Genomic DNA, 24,494 nt, shown 5'->3' with positions numbered 1-24,494 from the left:
TAACTTGTTTTGACCATAGTATGTAGAAAGAACAAAAATGCCGATGAACATACCTTGTGTTGAAGTATCAAATATAAAGCAATTCAGTCTCATTTTTTATGTTGAATGTTTATCCTAACAAGTTGAATAAATATAATCAAGCTTCAAAACATTTTGTTGAGAATGTTTGGTTTTCAATGGGACATTAATATTACAAATTTTTACCAAATATTTTTGTTTTTTGGGGGGTGGGGTCCAAAATGTTGATTATAATTGGTAAGTGAAAATAATAACAGTTTGGAGATGAAGGTTATGGTGTCCTGAAAAAGCGACCCAACCAGGCCATTGTGAACATTTTTTTTTTTTTTAAATAAAAAGGAAAGATTAAAGACATGCAAATTCCGACAAAACAGGCTCAGGTGTTTAAGGGTTTAAGTAATATTCATCCAACAATGGAAACTGAACGTTGATCAATGACAAAGTGGCTCTTTTTTCGATGCATATGTGCAGGTATACTTATAGCCCTGCTCAGGAAGAGTTGACCTCCTTAAATTTTTTAAAGCGGGATATGTCATTTACCAGAAATATTAATACAATACTGCTTGCCATCAAATTTTGAGTGACTTACACTGAAATTGTTTCACATTAAAAAGGTATGTGTAAATTGCCATATTTCAAAATGTTGCAATGAATTGTCCATTTCTTCTTAAACTCAAAATTCAATGTCAATAAATCAATGTACTCATCTTAAAATTGAGCATTTAACTAAAAATGTTCAGCTTCAAAAGACCACTTCTAGATAATCAAAACGCCAGCCAGTCATGGACTGTGTTATAGCCCGTTGGCATCCTCTATTGGCAGAAAGTTGTTATAGCAGCTAATCAGCTGGTTCCGTTTTTCATTCAGTGTTTCCAAATTGGGCATTTTCTTACCATAGGCGGTGTTTGACTTTTGTGGGAGGGGATGCGGGCGGGCAAAACATGGGGGTGGGCCCCGAAACGCAGTGTCAGCAATAAAATTAACTTACAATATATATGTATACATGTATACTGTATATACACCCTGACACAGTTCGTGTTCAATCCTCGGTTCAAGCTGTTGTTGTTGAAGCCTTTGAATCTTATGTTTAAAGAAATTTTAAAGATCCATCTTGCCTCCGCAGGTGAAGTTTTGGGTAAGCAAAGCAAAGGACCATCTTTAAGGTGTTGTCACATGACTTCTTCGAAAAATAATTTTGATCCATTATGAAATAGTTTGTAGGATTATTGTTCATTATTGTTTTGTTGTTTGTTTTAGTGCTTTACGACTTTACAGTTTACTTTACAGCTTTACGACAACATTCTAAGGGCTAGGGGCTAGCTCAGCCACTCTGGAACTCTGAAACTAACAAATAACTGACTAACTGCATGGAATTTGTTGAAATCAACTCCACCGACTAATTAAAACCTGCTAACTCGAAGATTAAGCCTTATGTCAAAAAATCTGAATTTCCCCTTTAAATTGATTTATGAGAAAGTCAATTACATGCAATTGCATTTTTCGGACACTGGGGTGGCACTGCCTCCCCTCAATCTCCGCCTACGGTTCCTGCCCAGTTGGACTATTTTCAAAGAAAGAGAGAAATTGGGTGGGTTTATGAAATCTGGTGTGTTTCAAATTGTTTTCTTGTGACAGATGGATTTGCTTCTCCTTTTGAGACCAATTTCAGTAGAAATCATTTTCCAAGAAAGCACTTTGAATATGCCCTGGAAAATATCTCAAGTTGCACTTCGACAGAGATTTCTATTGACAAAAAAGTATTTCTGACGATTAATACTGAACAAATATGTAGTTGATTATTAATTATTTTATTAATTGAAACCAAAATAATACATTCGTTTAACCTTTTCTAAGAAGAACTAGATCTGGAATTACCTTTGTCGGTGAAATAGCATTGATTCCATCACATTGTGTTCCCTACGGTTGACTTTTTTTCTGGTTAAAATACGAAAATATACATGGAATTGTATCAGGAAAAAAAAATATCTTGAATGCAAGGTTGTCATTTGGTTTGGTTTGTACTGAACGGGATGGATTTTACGGTGTGACTGGATTGGAGACTGTCTTTCCAATCTGACAACCATGGTTGCAACCTGCTAGCTAGATTGTTCACTCACTGGACGTTTTATTTGTGTTCCCAGAAGTCATTCTTCCCTTAAAGACCAAATGTGAAGTAATTTCATAACATGCCAAATAGGGTCACAATTAAAGTAATTAAACATTGCCCAACAAATAAAGCATGAAAAAATAATTTATATGTTGTATATTTGACAAAATAATCGCGTTTCCGAAGTTCGAGCCTGAAAGGGGACGAACCTGGAAGTGATACGTCACACCGAGAACAGCGATGGCAGCGCTCCATACGGCCGCCATACAAAGCCCTTCAACAATGATTCAAACAGCGATACTGTATAAGCGATAGATCGAGCGCAAGGGAGGAAATCCAAGTTTTTGAAGAGTTGGAGGAAGAAGAGGAGGTTGGAATTTTATGTTGGACCTAACATGTATTAGCCAGACGCTAATCAGGATGCAAACAATGTGCCTAGACTACCTGACATGGAATGGAGACAAGACCCATCGAGATTACAAGATTGGTAAGATATAGGCTGTTATTATTTTCATGATTTGAAGATGCAGGCATTTACACATAATTTTATGTTTTTGTCTCTCTGATGACATTGTTTAAAAAAAAAATCATAATCAGACTTCATGCTCATTTTGGCAGATCCAGCAGCTGTCGTGCATATAAGGTAATAATCTAAAAACGTTTGGGGGAAAGAAGGAGATGAGTCGTTGATGGCTTTCTCCACTTTATTGTGGCAACAATAAGAAAACAAAATAATAGCGGACTGCCGTCACATTCGACCGCTAAGTTTTGCTTCTCGTCATCTCTCCCTCGCCTCTTACTACTCACAGCTCTCCAGTCCCAGCGTGTCTTAAACGGATCGTGCATAGTGTCTTGTTATGAGCTTTTTGTTGACAAAGATATCGAAGACACGACGTGCTGACAACTTTGTTTCTTTATTAACACATGGAGCTAACAGTACGAACACAGCTTGGGCTCTCGGCGGGCTGTGCGGAGCGATAGATAGAGCCTGTAGAAGTGGCGTCTAATGGCGTGAGGAAATGTAGTTTTTTCACACAAGCGAACAGATTACAAAGCACCACTTCAGTGTTGTCCCGAGACTACATTTCCCATGATTCACTGCGTGACCTGCGCCGCTCGCTGATTCGCTGCGAGATTGACTCAATGGCTAAGCTAAACCAACACGCTATTTGTCAACTGTCACCTGTCAGCGGCTCTCGTAAAACACAAACTAGAAGGCTATCATGCGATCACCGTGAAAGAAACGCCGAACAGTCAAAAAGCAATGCAATGCTTGAAGCATGAAGGTGGAAATACATAATACAAATACAAATAAATGTGCACAATTTCACGGGCGTTGTGTGTCTCTTACGGCAACGTGACCGTTAATTACCGACACGCTGACCCGCTTATATGCACATCCACACCCCTTTCCCGATTGACAGTGAATTAACCCTTTCGGACAAGATCGTAGATGACGCACAATTTAAACACGCTTGACCTAGCGAACGCAACAACAACTATGATCTGGGATTGCCACGAGTTAGCTTTCAGCTAACGTCGCTAGCTTCTACTGTTCATTCCACAACAGTTGGCAGCTCTGCTTTAACAAAGTCATCAGTCATTTATCCAAAAATCACTCTTACTTTTTTTGCAAATCCTTGATCATAAGCAGACCGGTTGAGGAAGCAGGCATCTTCGAAGTGTCTGTAGCAGAGAACACTACTCGATGATGGCGTGAAATTCATTCGCTTTGTGCGAACAAAAGATGTCCATTTACGTTCCCTGCTATCCTTCAGCCACTCATACAACTTTTCTTTAGATTGACAACAATACATCGCCACACCGCTGTGGCCTCAGTTCTCGGTGTGACGTAATTTCCAAAGATTGTCGAAGAAAAGCATTTTCGTTGTTAAGGGCATTGCTATGGGTTAAACAAAGAATCTGGAAGGGTTGCGTTAAAAAAAACAACGAAAATATGCTTATAATTGTTTAGCCAATGATATTATTCAAAAACATGGTTGGCCAACCTTACTTCACATTTGGTCTTTAACTCAGTCGAGCAGTTTGGCTAGTTAATTACTTAATCTGGCTATTTTATTTAAACTTTTTGCACATATGTCGATGAACAACTCGATATTAGAGACTTCTTTAGGAGTCAAAGTCTAAGTTATTTCGAGTAAAGGCCAAATTATACCAGACGCGTCTTCAGTACGAATCCGCCAATCCCTGTGTTTACCGCATGCTCCGCAGTGCGTCAAAAATAGAACAAAACATACCGGCTAGTCACAACTGCGGTCCGGCAGCTCCATGCCGTCGTGGGCTCTCGCGTGATCGCGCCCGAAAATGTGGCATTAAAAATAAAGACAAACACATGGAGTCTGTACTCAACAGAGGAGCAGAGAGGGAGGTGGGCTTGATTTGACTGAACATTTTTCCCGATTTTTGCTTTACCATGGGTTTTTGATTGCCTGGAACTCCAGATTCAGCGCTGTTCCAGCGAGAGAGTCTGGCGACCGTTCCGCGGATAAAATTCCAATGGCGGAGCAAGCCACAGCAAACAGACAGGGGAGTGGACAAATCAGCGATGGGCGGACGTGATGTTGGTAAAGCGACAAGAAACTGTAGCGCGAGGAAATAAACATACGAGGAGAGCGGAGAACGGAGAAGTTCATTCAACATGGCTAGCGTCAGACAGACTGTTGGTTTTAGCGACTCGATATGTTTTTGGTCATTTAAAACTGAATTTACCGCGGTTTGGAACATATTGTCGGCTCTCCCGTTCGCCATCTGTGTTGTTGTGGAGACGACTTCCGACGCCCAAGAGTGAGGTTGCTCGTTAAGAACATGTAACGCAAATAAATTAATCTCATTGCACGGTTACTTTGGTTCGGGCTTGAGAGGCCAATGAGTAGCTGGGTCCCAGACTGTTCTCCCAGTGTTTGAAAAATACAGGGCAAACAGTCTGTCCATCCCAGGCAAGGTTTGTGACACTATTTAATTACTGTTTGCATAAAAACTCACCGTTCATCCTCATAGCTTCTGCTATGGCGTTCCATGGAACTTCCTTTTTAATGTTGTCCTTATAAAAATGATCAGCTGCATCACAAATCACTTTGTGACTTTCCACCTCCATGATGAAGTGTTCTTTGTCCATGTTTGCTGGTGTTTAAACCGTGAATAAGCACCTAGCCTGTTGACTCCAGGCCTGGCTCTGCCCATTTTTACGGATTCGTCTCGCAAAAATAGAAAGTAGACCAAACCATCCAGCGGGCTATGGCACGTCTGAGATGGTCCACAGTCAATTTGTAGCGCTGACACGGCCGGTGTAGTTTGAACAATAGGAAAAAAGGGAAACAGATTGGCTCCAGCGCTATATCTTGCTGGACCTGGACCGCAAACGCGTCCGGTATAATTTGGCCCTAAAAAGCTCAAAAAGCAGTACTGTAATTTCAATAAATACATTTGTGATGCAAATACAACAAAATATTATCTTGAATCCACAAATTGCAGAGATTATAACACGTAATGAAAATAATGTATAATAAAAAATACATTTTATATATGTGTGTGTGTGTGTGTGTGTGTGTGTGTGTGTGTGTGTGTGTGTGTGTGTGTGTGTGTGTGTATATATATATATATATATATATATATATATATATATATATATATATATATATTAGGGCTGTCAAACGATTAAAATTTTTAATCGAGTTAATCACAGCTTAAAAATTAATTAATCGTAATTAATCGCAATTCAAACCATCTATGAAATATGCCATATTTTTCTGTAAATTATTGTTGAAATGGAAAGATACAAGACGGATATATACGTACATTCAACATACTGTACATAAGTACTGTATTTGTTTATTATAACAATAAATCAACAAGATGGCATTAACGTTCTGTTAAAGCGATCCATGGATAGAAAGACTTTGTTCTTAAAAGATAAATGTTAGTACAAGCTATAGAAATTTTATATTAAAACTAGGGCTGTCAAACGATTAAAATTTTTAATCGAGTTAATTACAGCTTAAAAATTAATTAATCGTAATTAATCGCAATTAATCGCAATTCAAACCATCTATAAAATATGCCATATTTTTCTGTAAATTTTATATATATATATTCTGTAAAATAATTTGTTGTAATGGAAAGATAAGACACAAGATGGATACATACATTCAACATACGGTACATAAGGACTGTAGTGGGCATTTCAATCTACTGTCATTTAAAGCTGTCTATGCTGTCCTCACTCCGAAGCGTCTACTTTTTCCAAAGCTAGACAGCTAGTGAACGACGCCTTAATAATCAGACTTCTTCCTTTTTCATCTGATTTATTAATAAAATGGCCTCAAACCACTGTCCTCTTTAGACCGTAGTGAAACTACAAAAAAAAGTACACAAGCATTGCATTAGCAACAACGTTAACTTAGCACGCTATACAGGTTCACTAAACATAAACAAAAAGCGTCTCATACAAAAAATGTAACATTTCGCTTACTAACATAATATGTACATTCTTTACAACAACCATACTTACGGACAAATCTTGTCCAAGGATCATATGAGCACAACATTACAACGTAGGCGTCAGCCCGAGACGTCGTGCAGCCATATTGAACTGGCAAGAAAGCAATAAACCATGTTGCAAAGCGACCACAAGAGTTCGCTGTTAGACAGCAATAAAAACCTTGCTGTAAAACTTACCAAAAGGCAGAATACTGTCTGAGCGGGACATGTGCGTTAATTGCGTCAAATATTTTAACGTGATTAATTTTTAAAAATTAATTACCGCGCGTTAACGCGATAATTTTGACAGCCCTAATATATATACATATATAAATATATATATATATATATATACACATATACTATATCCTTCTCGAAAAAAATTGCATATTGTGATAAAGTTCATTATTTTCTGTAATGTACTGATAAAAATTACACTTGCATATATTTTGGATTCATTACGCACAACTGAAGTAGTGCAAGCCTTTTATTGTTTTAATATTGTTGATTTTGGCAAAAAAGCAAAGAAAAACCAAAAATCCCTATCTCAAAAAATTAGCATATCATGAAAAGGTACTCTAAAGAAGCTACTAACCTAATCATCTGAATCAACGAATTAACTCAAAACCCCTGCGAAATATTCCTGAGGCTTTTAAAAACTGAACCAGCTTGGTTCATTACTCAAAACCGCAATAATAGGCTGTCAACCTGACATCTGTTCAGAAGGCCATCATTGACACCCTCATGCAAGAGGATAAGACACAGAAAGAAATTTCTGAGCGAATAGGCTGTTCCCAGAGTGCTGTATCAAGGCACCTAATTGGGAAGTCTGTGGGAAGGAAAAAGTGTGGCACGAAACGCTGCACAACCAGAAGAGGTGACCGCACCCTGAGAGAGATTGTGGACAAGGGCCGATTCCAGACCTTGGGGGACCTGCAGAAACAGTGGACTTAGTCTGGAGTAGAAACATCCAGAGCCACCGTGCACAGGCGCTTGCTGGAAATGGGCTACAGGTGCTGCATTCCCGAGGTCAAGCCACTTATTAACCTGAAACAGTGGCAGAAGTGGCTGACCTGGGCTACAGAGTAGCAGCACTGGACTGTTGCTCAGTGGTCCAAAGTACTTTTTTTCATATGAAAGCAAATTTTGTATGTAATTCGGAAATCAAAGTGCCAGAGTTTGAAGGAAGACTGGGAGAAGGAAATGGCAAAATGCCTGAAGTCCAGTGTCAAGTACCCACAATCAGTGATGGTCTGGGGTGCCATGTCAGCTGCTGGTGTTGGTCTACTGTGTTTTATCAAGGGCAGGGTCAATGCACCTAGCTATCAGGCGATTTTGGAGCACTTCATGCCGCCATCTTCTGATAAGCTTCATGGAGATGAAGATTTTATTTTTCAGCACGACCTGGCACCTGCTCACAGTGCCAAAACCACTGGTAAATGGTTTACAGACAATGGCATTACTGTGCTCAATTGGCCTGCCAACTCTCCTGACCTGAACCCCATAGAGAATCTGTGGGATACTGTGAAGAGGAAGTTGAGGGACAATTGCCAGATTGGGGGCCCCCTAGTGGTCAGGGGCCCTAAGCAGCTGCATAATCTGCGTGTAGGCTAGGCCGGCCCTGCATTGAAGCAGTCATTTCTGCAAAAAGATTCCCGACCAAGTATTGAGTGCATAGCTGATATAATTAATTGAAGGTTGACTTTTTTTGTATTAAAAAACACTTTTTTGTATTGGTCGGAAGAAATATAATAATTTTTTTAGGTAGGGATTTTTGTTTTTTCTTGACCTGTTTGCCAGAATCATCAATATTAAAACAGTAAAAGGCTTGAACTACTTCAGTTGTGTGTAAAGAATCAAAGATATATGAAAGTCTAATGTTCATCAGTACATTACAGAAAATATTGAACCTTATCACAATATGCAAAATATTTTAGGACTATATATATATATATATATATATATATATATATATATATATATATATTAGGGATGTCAAAATTATCGCGTTAACGGGCGTTAATTAATTTTTTCAATTAATCACGTTAAAATATTTGACGCAATTAACGCACTAGGCCGGCTCAGACAGATTTAAATGTCAGTACAGTGAAAGGCCAACTTGTTAATTGTGTTTCATGGAGTTTTTCCGCCCTCTGCTGGCGCTTGGGGGTGACTTGCATATGTTATGTGGCGTAATGTCGCCCTCTGCTGGCGATTCAGTGCAGCTGATTATTTGGCTTTCGGCGCGCTTTTCTGACGTGATTATATGTCAACGCGAACTCACACTAATAGACAGTGCTATTCAGACCAGCTAACGTCCGCATCCAGTAATCAGTGGCAGTTCTCATAGCCCCATCACACTGTTTGTGTCTAATACATGCATCGCTTGTGGGTTATATTCCTCCTTTGTTTATATTCATGACCATTAGATAGTTATTGATGATGTGTATTTGAATTTGTTCACATATATGGTGAAATGCAGTTACATTGTTAGATGCTTGTGAGCTAATTGGCTAGTGCTACTGCTCAAATGGACACGTGTGTGTACATTTTATGTAAATTTGTGATTTATGCAAGTTATTGACACATTGCCTTGTTATTTTCAGTTTTACAAAAATACAAGAAACGTGCTCCTGTCAAAAAGAGATGACTTCAGTAAAGCCCATGCAACTTTGCCACACCGTCTGATTTCTTTTTGGAACTTATGTTCGCTATCTGTCAATTTGTGTACTCACACACATTGAGGACAGAATAGGGCTACTAGTTTATTTTTTGATTGAAAAGTTTACAAATTTTATTAAAACGAAAACAATAAGAGGCGTTTTAATATAACATTTCTATAACTTGTACTAATATTCATCTTTTAAGAACTACAAGTCTTTCTATCCATGGATCACTTTAACAGAATGTTAATAATGTTAATGCCATCTTGTTGATTTATTGTTATAATAAACAAATACAGTCCTTATGTACCGTATGTTGAATGTATATATCCATCTTGTCTTATCTTTCCATTCCAACAATAATTTACAGAAAAATATGGCATATTTTATAGATGGTTTGAATTGCGATTAATTACGATTATTTTTAAGCTGTAATTAACTCAATTAAAAATGTTAATCGTTTGACAGCCCTAATTTTAACGTGATTAATTTAAAAAATTAATTACCGTGCGTTAACGCGATAATTTTGACAGCCCTAGTTTTAATATAAAATTTCTATAACTTTTACTAACATTTATCTTTTAAGAACTACAAGTCTTTCTATCCATGGATCGCTTTAACAGAATGTTAATGTTAATGCATCTTGTTCATTTATTGTTATAATAAACAAATACAGTACTTATGTACAGTATGTTGAATGTATATATCCATCTTGTGTCTTATCTTTCCATTCCAACAATAATTTACAGAAAAATATGGCATATTTTAGAGATGGTTTGAATTGCGATTAATTACAATTAATTAATTTTTAAGCTGTGATTAACTCGATTAAAAATTTTAACGTTTGACAGCCCTAATATATATATAAAATAATCTCAAAATTAAATGAAACCTGTGCCCTTGGTATGAGAGGATTTTGGATGGTGTGTTTGTTTGGAGGGCCATAACAAAAACGTACAATAATGCACTTCTGAACAGTGTTATGAGCAGCTCCTGTTGACTGGACTGAGTTTCTTTATAATGAAGAGAATGGTAATATGTTCAACCTATTATCACCATTATCCATTGACTTCACTATCAGATGGTGGTGTCTATGCATTATCATGATTATTGATAAGTAGAATTCTGGCTTGGCGTGCGTACATAAGAAGAGAACAAAGGTGCTTCAAATGCTAGTGATACATTTTCTGTTTTAGCTTAATGCTAAAAATCAGCTAAATCTAATTAACCCTGTGGCATCCAGAGTTAGTACTATGCTAGTTCTTATACTGTATGTCACTTTACAAATAATACAACAGTAAATATTGTAAATAAACATTTTAACTCAAAATAATATTTTTTTTAATCCCTCCTTCACTATGAAATGCCACGAATAAACAAGTGAAGTCTCAGCAAATAAGGTATTTTAATATTATTATCTTATTAATACATTTATTCCTACTTCCTATTATAGCACCTTTATGAACCAAGTCATTAAATGAACTTTCAGTCTCTTATGGCACGGAGTTTTCTGCCAAATTCCAAAACATATCAGTAATATAAAAATGTGTTAGTTTGTACATTTTACACACAAGCGCAGCTGTTGTGCTTACAAGATGTAGTTATGTGTTAAATTTAAGTTAAAATCGATTGTTTTTTTTTTTTTGGGGGGGGGGGGTGAACGTTGTATACTAAAGTCTCTTATAGGGTATGAAAACAAAAACTTTTTTTGAAAAAAATTGTTTTAGGTGTCGTGGGATGTGGTGCTACATAGGGAACACACATTCGGAGTGAAAAAATCATAAGCTACGCTGTATTTACATTATTTATACGACCACATTTTGTGGCAACATGACTCAATTGGTATTGATAGCCTTGAAGGGAATAATAAATAAAGTTTAAATTTCTTCTTAGGGTCTGATAAGGACAAGAGGTGCAAAGGGATTGCCAGGTTTCTACAAGTACACATCACACTGAAGGTGACTCTATGTTGTGCACGCCACATTTGGTGCAAACATAGGGACAAACCTTTGTTCTCCTGGCATCCAGCAGCTGCTCAGCATGGGCAGAATGAACAGGAAAAAAACACAAATGTATGGTAAAACAGTCAGTGTCAGAGCATGATGCAACAGACGGATGAGCAACATAAACCTGACCAATTGTTCAAAAAAGAAGCCACTGGACAGTCTGTCCAGTTTTTTATGATTATCCACATTCAAGTCAAGGGATTTCTTCAGACAAAACAAGATTTCATTGACCTTTCTGGAAAGAGACTAACAGACTCCTGCACATAAAAATCACATGTGAGATTCCAACCTCAAAAAATATGTAAGACAGCATTCCTCCAATTTTCGTGTGATTTAGCAAGTCACAGAGTGCTATCAGATAATGAGATGAGGTGTCAGCAGTACTGACATGAGATTGGGCAAGCGCGTTGGACTAAAATGTATTTCATTGTGTGTATGCATCGTATTCCTGTCATCTCGGGGCTTGTCAGCTCAGTCCAGGTTAACCCTGCTGTAAAGTCAAATGATCATCTTCACTCTTTGCCTGTCTCAGCTCTTCTGTTTAGGTTTGCATATGTTATCATGTGAGTAATGTTTGTCAGGTTTACTTAATGAAATAAAATACACTTAAAATGGCATGGTGGTTCAGTGCAATACAGCTAAGTGCGATACATAACAATCAATTATACAGGGGATTTTTGTACATTTAACTGAAATAATTGGAGTAAAAATTTATATTGGTACAGTGCCTATGACAGCAAAAAGCATATTATTTCATATTTCACATGGTATTTTATGCTCCTGATAGAAATTGACCGCATGTATGTGTGTGGAAGTGATTGATATATTTATTTAATTTTTTAAAATCCCATGCCATGAAAATGAGTGACTTCCAGCCAGAGTCTGGATTGAGGAAGAAGGCGAATGTGACGTCAGTGGACTAATCATCTTCACAATACAGCCATTACTATCGTATGCAGAAGGACTGCAGATTCAGCTGATTTTGTGGATTAATTTGTTTAATTTTTTTGTATCACACCAGTCCAATGTGCTGCAGGCTTTTGTTGCTGCATCAGGGAGAGATGTGTAAGCTTTTTTGGGTTTCAAAGAAGATCCTGTTCACCGCGAAGCATGGGCAAAACAAGTCTGACAACTGTGGGACCAATGGACGAACAAGGAAGTGAGTGAGCTACGTGTTTTATATTATGTCAAATACTCTGGTACCTCTACATACGAAATGAATTCGTTCCAGGACCTTGTTTGTAAGTTGAAAGGTCAAATGTTGAGCAGGATTTTCCCGTAAGAATACATTATAATTCCTTTAATTTGTTCCAAAGCAGAAAACCTACACTAAATCCTTAATAACACTGCAGTTACTATTGCAAATAGCAATTACAAGGAGCAAAAACAAAAACAAAAAAATTATGAATAAAAATCAGAAAAATAATATGTAATGTGGCAGATGTATTTTGCGTGGTGTACCTGAATGCACCGAGTGGCTGACGACAGCGTGAGAGCGAGTGAACTAGAGTTTTTATTTCAGGTTTCGTGTTCTGTTGTTGGGCGTCAGCAGCGGGGGACAGTAGGCATGTTGTGTTGCACAAGTTCTGAAATAAATGATTAAAAAACTGACGAAGCTGGTGATTTCTGTGGTGATGTTACAATAATAATAATTGTCACCTTAACTTATAAAGACTGGCGACCGGAGGAGGACTTGGGCTCGGGCAGCTACGTGCTCCGACGTCGGCTGGTTTGTCCACCGAGAACGCACCATTTTTGGTGTTCAACGACGAGCCGAAACTTGCTCACCGGCAGGGGCTGGCCGATCAGTGAAGGCTATCACCCCCGCCGCCATGTGTGACGAGAGTCAATGTAGTTTTGTGTGATTTTTTTCATTTTCTAAAAGCGAGGAAGAGACTTGGAAGAGCTGTTCACTTCAGGTTAGCATGCAGCATAGCTCTCACACTCTTTTGTTTACGCTCTTTCCCTGTCTCCGAGTCCCTGCAGGGAAATGACAAGAGCAGACTAACTCAGGTGGCCCTGCCGTACTGAATAAATGCATTTTTAATATTTCATATTCCATTTAGCACAAGACTATTATTTGTCATGACCATACAATTTATTTAGCAATTGGGGAAAACTACTTAGATAAAAAGAATATGCTGTAAAAATATTGGAGTAGAGAGATAAAAACAATGATGACATTTTGCTGCTCTCTATCGCATATTTTTCTCCTCCTTTAGGCTGAATTCTAAATCAGCTGAAATCGTTACTCTGCCAACATCATCACCCTGATGGCGGCGCCAGCGCGCTATAATGACAGGAGTAGCTAAACGGCAGATTGAGTCATTTTACGTCATCTGCGGTGTGCCAGATCGTTGTATATAGCCGAATCGTCTCAAAGTATTAATTCAATTCAAATAATAATGCTATTTAGTATTTTTTATGTTGTCACAGGAACTTAATTGATATGTAACCACTCTTAATGATAGTGACATCATGTCAGATCTTTACTCATTGTCCCTGACTTCAGTCAGGATTTGAACCCACGCTGTCATCTCAGTGGGTAACATGCTAACTACTGAGCTACTGCAGATCAGTTTGAGGAAGTTCTGTGCCAATAGAAGTTCAGGAAAACAAATAAATGAGAGCTTCAACAGGTGTACTGGCAGCTGAAGATAGACTATCCTCTTGGCTCAGAAGTCAGCACACCTGACTGCCACAGTGTAAGTTCAAACTCAGAAAGAGCACTAATGCAGTTTTAACAACCATTTGGTGTTTAAAAAAAAAAAAAAAAAAAAAAAACAGTTATAAAGTAAATGAAAATTCATCCTTCTTTCATCTTCTGAGCCGCTTATCCTCACAAGGGTGTTGGCGCCTACACTGAAAAAAATTAAAATGGTATTAATGCAAAAACCTTATTTCAAGTGGTTTCACACAACTGCTTTAAGTAACTATTAAGTTATGTAGTTAAATGAATGAATGTCGTATTATTGATCCCGTCGACCTACCGTCACGGACCCATTGTGTTATTCTCCCTTTTCCTCGATCGCGTGTATTTTTGTTTGTATTTAATAAACCCTTGAACGCTTCCCTCCGTTGTTTTCTGCTTTGAGGTAAGACCTTGTTTCCGCAGTTGTGGAACCTAACATCAGCAACAAAATAAACTACACATTTTCAAAGATAAACGATGGACTCTTCCTCGGCTCTACGATCTAGTAGCAATTTAATTTTGTTATCTTTTCAGTTTAATTTAGCTATTTCCAGCTTGCTATGTTGATAATTGCGATGTTTGTTTACCACTTTTCGTCTTACTGCGAAGAAAGAGGAAGTGACGATCGGCCCACCATGATGTTTGCGTCATTAGCAATCATTCTGTGACCCGGGAATTTAATGCTTGCTTTCACATACGCCTTGCCCTGGGAAAGTCCCGGACATTATACTAAGACACGACCCGTTAAATGTCCGCGTGATCTCCGTGTCAGTCGACCCAGGAAATTGCTTTCACATACAAGGCCTGCCCGTTTAAATCAGTGGATTTAAACGGTGCTTTATTGTATGTGAAAATACAGTATATTAGGCAATGCTTTTTCAGAAGTGTTTTAATTGACTCTATTAAATGATAAATACAACAATGGTTTCAGTAATTTGTAAAAACACAAAGCTAATATATATGCATATATATATATATATATATATATATACAACACTGATTTAAAATGCCATTTTATTTGATTTACTCACGTTAGATATGTATATATTTGAGCAATGCTTTTTCATAAGTGTTTTAATTAACTCTCTTATATAATTAATACAACAATTGATTCCGTAATTTATAAAAACACAAAGCAAATGTGTATATACAATGAAAAACACCTATTGAAAAGTTAAAATCACATTACGTATATATCAAGCAATGCTTAATCACAAGTGTTTTAATTGACTCTCTTACATGATAAATACAACAATGGATTCAGTAATGTGTAAAAACACAAAACTAATGTGTATATACAATGAAAATCACCTATTTAAAAGTTAAAATAGTGCATGTACATTTTTTTGTGTATCCCAGTGGGCAAGAGGCAGGGAACAGCCTTAATTGGTTGCCAGCCAATTGCAGCTACAAAGAGACAAACTCACGCACACTATCAGATAGGGACAATTTTGGGTGTTCAATCAGCCTACCATGCATGTTTATGGGATGTGGGAGGAAACCAGACTATCCCCACAAAAGCACGGAGAGAACATGCAAAATCTGCATAGGAAGTCTAGGTTGAACTCTTGATATCAGAATTGTGAGGCAGACATGTTAACTACTATACCACTGTTGTTTGTTGTTAAGAAATGATCTGCATTGAATTTAGGCGAACTTGATACCTTTCTGAAGAACTCATTTTTCACACACGGTGGAATTTAGGTAACTATTTATTAGACCAGCAAATGGATAAAACTACTCGGCTGGTGCTGATAAAGTATGACTGTGCTGAATCGAACATTTTATAAGAGGGTATAATAAATCCATACAATTTAAGTCCTGCCTTGGATCTGCAAAGTAATTAAATGATTCAAGCACAACCTATGTGAGGGCCTCCCTAAAAACTCTTTAGAACGGTGATGCAAGCAGTCTCAATTTCTGTAGCAAGTCAGCATTGTTTAATGCAAAACTTTAATGTAGAAACGTAAATAGGCTGTGTGCAATGCTTTAAGAGTGAATACAGTATCACGCTGTCTCAGAGGAAGTGGGTTTGTATCTTGAAAATACCAATACAGTGTATACTGTATTGGACATTGAAGTAGTTTGATATAAAATATGATGGCATTGTAATTCTTGTAAAAATACATGTGAAGTAACATATTTTTTTATACTGGAATATGTATTTTAAATACATATATTGGAAATACTGTACTTCACATCACTGATTAGAACTGTGCATGTAGGTATCTAATTTTATTTATTTTTTGATTCCTTTAATAAATTGTCCAACAAAAAAAATGCATATTTCAGCATTTTTCTTTTAGCTATCATTACCATCCATTTAAGCCAAATATAGTAGTATAAAGGTGTGGTTGATCAGTAAAAACAGTGTACCTAATGTTCTGTCCGTATGTCTTTCAACACCACTAGAAGGCAGTGTTTCCTTTCGCACAGGATGCAAAGGTTCCTCCGACATGAAGAGCTTCAGTCATGTAGTTGTAGACACATTCAAAGTGTGAGCCATTACCAAAATTCATCCCCCACTCATAGCCTCCATTTCATCCGATTTCCATTGAAGCCTTCTGTCACCAATTTTAGTCAGTAGAATATAAAATGAGGAATTACAATCCACATCAAATTACTAACAATAAAATATATATTCAATCAATAACAACAAAATAATAATGCATCTCCTCTCTTAGCATATCTGTCTTGCATCTCAACTTCCTTTTCATCTAATGTTCTGCCCTAATCAATAGCTTTCCATCTTGGAGCTAAAGTGCTTGGTGCAGTCAATGATGTCATTTGCATAATTGCACTGTGTCTGAAAAAGACTGTGACACACCCATCAATAGCAGATGTGTACCACTTCCTGGGCTATGAGTCAGTCAAGATTCATCTGATTTTGTTGTGTTCACTGTGCCCGCGGGAAAATTTAAAAAAAAGAAAAGAAAAAAAAAATGTCTTTAAATCATTCCAACCTGCCATTATTAATACCAATTTAGCACTAATGCAATGTGAGCCCCCTGAATGAAATCATTCCACATACAAAACCATATTGTGGGTTAATTTTGTCCGGAGCTTTTACATTTTCTATGCATGAGGTGCTGCTGCATGAGGTGCCTCACGGTTCCGAGGTGATGTTATCCTTGTGCCTGTATGTGTCCTCACACGTTCCAAAAGTAAGCATTGTAGGTAGTGCTGTCAAACGATTAAAAAATTTAATCTAGTTAATCATATGTCAATTGTGTGATTAATCATGATTAATCACATTTCCCTCGGGATGAATAAAGTTGCTCTTCAGGAAAAAAAATCTAGGAAAATACTATAATTGACTTGAAAATTGTTTTAAGATGAAATGTATGATGTGTGAATGAATTAATAATTAACCAAATAGAGTTTTAAAATTTTATTTAACAACTCAGCTCGTATAAAATAAAAAATAAAATAAATTGTCTGTATTATAGAGCAAAGAGTTTTAACAGATTAAAGTGCCTCAGACTAACAATGTGGCTCAAGTACCGTTTGGCATATTACCCAACATTGACTCCCAATTTAAAAAGCAGACAAGCACAATACAGTAACAATATCTAGTATTTCAAAAAATGTGTAAACAACTTGTCTGTTAAATTCAACATTTGAAAACAAATAAATGCAGCACTTGCAGTTTTACACTATATGGCCTGAAAGCTGTGTGAGATATTTTTTTTTTTTTTCAACAATTTTCACACACTTAACTGAAAAACATTACACTAAACTGTGTGTGAAGGTGTTTAGAAACACTAAGTTAGCCATACTCTTATTTTTTTTTTTTAACCAACTTCTCAGGCAAACTAGCTTGTTGACATTTTCAGATAACAGAGCAGATCTTTTCTTTTGAACAATGTACCCTGTCAAAGAAAATAGTCTCTCGCAAGGAGGCAGGTGTGACCAGATACTTTTTTTGCAAGGTGGGCCAGCTTACTGTGGGCTTTATTGTGCGCAGACCACCACTGTAGTGGACATTAGTCCATGCTGGCACTGCCTTGTACCTGTCTAGTGGTTTGTCATTGATTGTTGCTGTTTGTTGTCATTGGATTTTCAAGGCCCTCGTCTTCGACTACGTTAATGGGTCTACAGTCTCTGGCTACCCATGTAGCGATAGCAGTAGTCAACCTACATGGTTTCTTTTTGTTGGCAAGTCTGAGTCCGCACTCTGCCAGTGAAGCTTGATGACTGCGGCTTGTTCCTGCAGTGTTAGCATCATTGCTAACACTAGCGAAGATGTGCCTTGCCCGAAGGTGGTACTTTAGGCTGGTTGAGCTTCGATCCGAAGGACAGTTCACCACAGCAGTATGTGCACACAACTTTGGTTTTATCCAGGTTTCCATTAGGCAGCTTTTTAAAACGGAATCATCATGCTCACTCATCATGGCTGGCTGCATTATGTCCTGCATTGCCGCACAGAGAATGTAAACATCAGCGTGTGGGACTACGGCAGGCAGTTGTGGCCAAACTTAGTGTGAGCGGTAAATTGCGTTATTTTTTTTAATGCGTTAATATTTCCAGATTAATCATGGTCGTTAACGCGTTATTTTTGACAGGCCTAATTGTAGGTTATTTGAACATGCTCGTCTAGATAGTCCGTAGTTCTTAAAGGGTATGTAGTGCCCTGGGAAAATTTTAATATTCCATCATTGATCCATAAACGCATGCCTTTTGTATTCATATCATGCCACTTCGTGTAATTACACACAAGAAAATGAGAGAAATTTGGCTCGAGTGTCAAGCTAAAACGACCGGCGCCCGAGATCTGGCAGATTGTGTGCGTGACGTCACGACAAGTGAAGAGAGTGCCACCGGCCACTAGGGGGGCAGCGCCTGTCTGCATCAATATAATTCCTTCTAGTGAGGGGAGAATTAGGGGTGTTTTGAGCTGTTTATGCTGATGCATTGTGTTCGTCCTGCACATATTCCAGGTTCCCTCATGAAGAAACACCCCTCGTTGTCAATAAAAGAGAATTCAGAATTGACAGTGAGGGGCGTTTCTTCAACAAGAAAAAGGCTCAGTGCTTTAATACTGAATGGCGGCGATGATGGCAGACAATTTCGTTTCTAGTTTCAGCGACGAATCCGACGTAGAAGGACGTAACGAATGTTCATCTAATGGTGACGAGGAGAGTTATGAAGCTTTAATCGGTGTTTTAGGTTACCAATTTGAGCCCAAACAAACGCCAATACAGCGTAATGAAACGGTCATTGAGGGGAGCAATGACACTGATGAAACATCGGCAGCAGATCGTGTGGGAAACACCAATGATTTGTTTTGCATTTCTTTTTGTGTAGCTGATACACCGTGACTGCAAAATAAAGGAATGCATAGAATAATTATCATTTATTGCGCTATTATAGCTTTTCGCTCTGCCAACAGACACAAATATGAATGGGATCAGAGGATTTGTTCTATATATTTTACGAACGATAATTTATACATGTGTCCAGTCCTGTATCCAATGCATGACATTTTTTTATTAGAAAAGAGTACTCACTCTGGCCATTTCGAGCTTGGCTGCTCCCCTCCTTTGCTTAGCTTTAGCCTCCTTTACCAGTCATCGTCCTCTTTCTTGATATCTCGGGACATTTAGGTGGCTGGGCGTGTATGGTCGGCACTGCATCTCCTTTGAGCAGCAATCTTTTAGCAAAATCCGATTTCACTTGTCCATAGTTCGAGAAGCTTTCAGGTGGAAAATGCGCACCACAGAAAAGCGTGCCGGAGGCTGTGTCTAGAAAATTAGCCTTCTTTGCACGGACGAACTTTACCCATTGTCTGTGTAGTCCAGCTTTTTTGTCCAGCTTTTTTTTTCGCGTTCAGGAACTCATGGATACTATATTCCAATAAATAACTATTTGTACACCACATAGCACAGCAGTTTTGAACCATTTTTGTGATGTTTTGGTCAAACAAACCCCAACGCTACTCTCTCGTCAATAAAAAACAATGGCACCTGGCTCTGCCTCGACTGTCAATCACTTGTCGTGACGTCTCCGCCCCATTCGGCTGTTTCCGGAACACTTTCGGAAATGTTCGTGAAGGAAGTGTTTTAAAATTCTCCAATACCAGATTGCCACTGTTGTTTGATTGACTGATTTATTTATTTATTCATTTATTTATTTTACACTACCGGCATGTTCACAATTTCTTGAAGCTGATCGTAAGAGGGGTCTCTCTCTTTTTTTTTTTTTTTTTTTTTTTTTAAATCAAAACATAAACATACAATTTAAAGATTAGCACAGTGTGTCTTGTGATGAGGTGACAAATGCACCTGCCCAAACACTCCATATATGGGATTCTCCAACCATAGACTTCATAATGGTATTGATGCGACAAATTCCCAAAACACTGCGGCACACCTTTTCGTAGGGGGCCGTCCAACACTCCGCTTTAGTTATTCGCAGTCGGTCTTAGTTCTTCTCAAACACATGCAGCGACCCAACGCCGGATTTAAGTTGAATAAGTACGAAAGCTGTGCCGCATACAAACAGGAAGGATTGTGTCAGGATTTGTTTGAGGATTCAAGGTAATTATTATTTTTCTCGTACCAAGCATGCATTTTGAAACGAGAAAAAAATCAATGGGAGAAATTAGCCGCTACAGCATTGGCGTTATACTTTGCGATATATACGTAAAATAAATGCTTACTACCCGTTTTTTTGCTTTTAACCAACAATCGAGACTGTTTTACGTCCATATCTATAAAGAATTCAGGGATTTAAGCATTTATTCACAACAATGTGAACATAAAAAGCTCTTTGTGGTGATGAGGCGGCACCACAGTGGCTTAAAGATAAGCAGCACATTCGACATACTTACGTAAAATAAATGCTAACTGCCTGTTTTCTTGCTTTTAACCAAGATGTTTTATGTCCATATCTATAAAGAGCTCAGGGATTTGAGCATGTGTTCATGAGAATTGCAATGTAAAAAGCTCTGTGGTGATAAGGCGGCGCCACAGTGGCTAAAGACTAGCAGCACATTTGACATATTTCCGTAAAATAAATGCTAACTGCCCAGATTTTTGCTTTTAACCAAGAATCGAGACTGCTTTACGACCATATCTATAAAGAATTCAGGGATTTAAAAATGTATTCACAAGAATGTCAAAGTAAAAAGCTCTTTGTGATGAGGAGGCGCAGTGGCTTAAAGACTAGTAGCACATTCGACATATTTTCGTAAAATAAATGCTAACTGCCTTTTTTTTTTTTTTTTTTGCTTTTAACCAACAATTGAGATTGTGTTACATCCATATCTATAAAGAATTTAGGGATTTAAGCAATCGGTCAGCTTTGACGGAGATAGGCCCCCTATGAATTAGCCCTGCGCCCCTTGTCCCGTCATACATTATGAAGACTATGCTCCAACGTGAACGGGAATCATGGTGGCACCCAGAATAGTAGAAAGTGGGGAGCGAATTGATCCCTGCTAACGTTGTGTCACCAAGGGTTTGTCTCGTTCTTCGGCCAGTTCTGTTCTCTAGTTCTACAGCCAATGAATTTGTCAGAATGTTCTTTGCATAAGTAGACATTGAAGCAAAAGTTTTTCCTTGAAGATATTCCCAACAGAAGGAAACTTTGCTGCTCATCAGCCAGTCTAAAGCAGGGGTCTTCAAAATATTCCACAAAGGGCCGCAATGGATGCAGGAATCAGGATCTCATTCTAAGTGAACATGAGGGGACCATTTCACCAATTAGGTGTCTTATAAATGTAATCTGTTTATTGCAGTCAAATGCTACTTGTTTAAGTCATTTTAAGTAGAAACCTATTTGGTTGAATGTCTGTGCAGGATCAGTTGGAGCGGCCCTTGAGAACCGGTTTGGAGACCACGGGTCTAAAGGATACGCCTGATCAATCCTCATGAAAACTTTGGTGGCAGTTTAAGGTGATTTTGCGAAATTTGACAGGCAGACAGACTGTAGGCTACATCGATGTGCTTGGGTTTTAGACGTACTACATGTCTTTAAAAAACATAAGTCAAAAGCAGGCTTCGAACCCTCAGAATCATTGTGGATATAGATTGTCATTACATATATTATTATTAGTATTCATTCATTCATCTTCTGTGGCGCCTATCCTCAGAAGGGTTGCAATGATGCTGGAGCCTATCCCAGCTTTCTATGGACAGTACTGTGGACAGAACTGTGGGGCGAACGTGCTAACCACTCAACCACCGATTATTATTATCATTATCATTATTTTTATCATTATTAGTAGTGGTAGTAGGAGTAGGAATAGTAGGTTCAGCTTCATTTTACTGTCCACCACAGCTAATATGGAGTCAGAATAGAAATAGATAGATGCATTTAAGTTGTCAGCGTTTATCACCAGCTCATTCATCAAGTAAACCCACTTCAAGTCCCACTGACATGTCAGAGGGTACTCAATTGAATTAGACATAGCAAAGTGACAATGCTTCGGACATGCACAGGTCAATGCATACATTTCTGAACATCAATGCAAGACATGAGTGGGACACATTCAAAAGGTATATCAGAAGTCGCTCTGATTGGTGGGGAATGGAGTCCGATGTGTTCACACAAACCCAGCAGCGATTCCAGATATTTTTTTTTTTTTACTGGGGTGGCCAGATGGGGACAACACACCAAAATTAAATAATGTCTGTTACGTAATGTGGACAGACTTATAACAAAGGTTATTTTTGGGAGTTCCGCAAAGGTTCGGTATTACTGTAATATGGTATTCTCAATGATGGTGCGTATTTGTGATGCAATACATACAGTGGGGCAAATAAGTATTTCGTCAACCACTAATTGTGCAAGTTCTCCCACTTGAAAATATTAGAGGCCTGTAATTGTCAACATGGGTAAACCTCAACCACGAGAGACAGAATGTGGAAAAAAAAACAAAAACTGAAAATCACATTGTCTGATTTTTAAAGAATTTATTTGCAATTCATGGTGGAAAATAAGTATTTGGTCTATACCAAAAGTTAATCTTAATACTTTGTTAAGTACACTTTGTTGACAATAATGGAGGCCAAACGTTTTCTGTAACTCTTCACAAGCTTTTCACACACTGTTGCTGGTATTTTGGCCCATTCCTCATTGCAGATCTCCTCTAGAGCAGTGATATTTTGGGGCTGTCATTGGGCAACATGGACTTTCAACTCCCTCCTCACCCAGTGGCGTCGAAATGATAACAAGAACGGAGAGCAAAAATCCCAGAACCACACGGGGAGACCTAGTGAATGACCTACAGAGAGCTGGGACCACAGTAACGAAGGCTACTATCAGTAACACAATGTGCCGCCAGGGACTCAAATCCTGCACTGCCAGACGTGTCCCCCTGCTGAAGAAAGTACACGTCCAGGCCTGTCTGTGGTTCGCTAGAGAGCATTTGGATGATCCAGAAGAGGACTGGGAGAATGTGTTATGGTCAGATGAAACCAAAATAGAACTTTTTGTTAGAAACACAGGTTCTCTTGTTTGGAGGAAAAAGAATACTGAATTGCACCATACCCACTGTGAAGCATGGGGGTGGAAACATCATGCTTTGGGGCTGTTTTTCTGCAAAGGGACCAGGACGACTGATCTGTGTAAAGGAAAGCATGAATGGGGCGATGTCTCGAGAGATTTTGAGTGAAAATCTCCTTCCATCAGCAAGGGCATTGAAGATGAGATGTGGCTGAGTCTTTCAGCATGACAATGATCCCAAACACACAGCCAGGGCAACAAAGGCGTGGCTTCGTAAGAAGCATTTCAAGGTCCTGGAGTGGCCTAGCCAGTCTCCAGATCTCAATCCCATAGAAAATCTGCTGAGGGAGTTGAAAGTCTGTGTTGCCCAATGACAGTCCTAAAACATCACTGCTCTAGAGGAGAGGGATGGAGGAATGGGCCAAAATACCAGCAAGAGCGTGTGAAAAGCTTGTGAAGCGTTACAGAAAACGTTTGGCCCCAGTTATTGCCAACAAAGGGTATATAACAAAGTATTGAGATGAACTTTTGGAATTACTTACAAATACTTATTTTCCACCATGATTTGCAAATAAATTATTTAAAAATCAAACAATGTGATTTTCTGGTTTTGTTTTCCACATTCTGTCTCTCATGGTTGAAGTTTAACCATGTTGACAATTACAGGCCTCTCTTATATTTTCAAGTGGGAGAACTTGCACAATTAGTGGTTGACTAAATACTTATTTGCCCCACTGTAACTGACCTTACGACAATCTATACTACGCAGGGTGGGCAGAAAATTTGTCAGGGTTCTGCTGGCGCCATTGCAAAAATGACCTTTTTCAAATGTGTCTGCAAAATTAGCAACACATAGCTTGGTGTAACTCGCCTCTGAGCCAAAATTGTTGAACAAACACGACAACATTGTGTCGTTTACCCAGGTGGCACTAAACTGAACTCAATTGAAGGAGTGCATGTGAACGTGTTAGTTAGTGTAGGCGAGTGCATTTCTCATGCTGAGCCAAACAGTTGAGTCATTGGTCACAAAACTTCTTCCATGTTGATATTTAGTAATGAGA

General features: G+C 38.3%; 1 protein-coding gene across 4 annotated transcripts in view; it reads right to left on the bottom strand.

Annotated features, from left to right (window-relative positions):
* The window catches only part of erc2 (ELKS/RAB6-interacting/CAST family member 2), a 109,255-nt gene that overhangs the window by 62,763 nt on the left and 21,998 nt on the right, over positions 1-24,494 (bottom strand). For 3 of the 4 annotated variants that reach the window (XM_057845366.1, XM_057845369.1, XM_057845370.1), the window contains exon 3: positions 11,293-11,316. The exons of the other annotated variant lie outside the window; for it this stretch is intronic. In XM_057845366.1, coding sequence (XP_057701349.1) covers positions 11,293-11,316 — 24 coding nt within the window. The remainder of the gene's footprint in view (positions 1-11,292; positions 11,317-24,494) is intronic. 4 annotated transcript variants of the gene reach the window in all.

This window comes from Corythoichthys intestinalis, chromosome 9, assembly GCF_030265065.1.
Source record: "Corythoichthys intestinalis isolate RoL2023-P3 chromosome 9, ASM3026506v1, whole genome shotgun sequence".
Classification (NCBI taxonomy): Eukaryota; Metazoa; Chordata; class Actinopteri; order Syngnathiformes; family Syngnathidae; genus Corythoichthys; species Corythoichthys intestinalis.
Note: the sequence above shows the minus strand (reverse complement) of the source record. Positions and strands in the feature narration are given on the sequence as shown.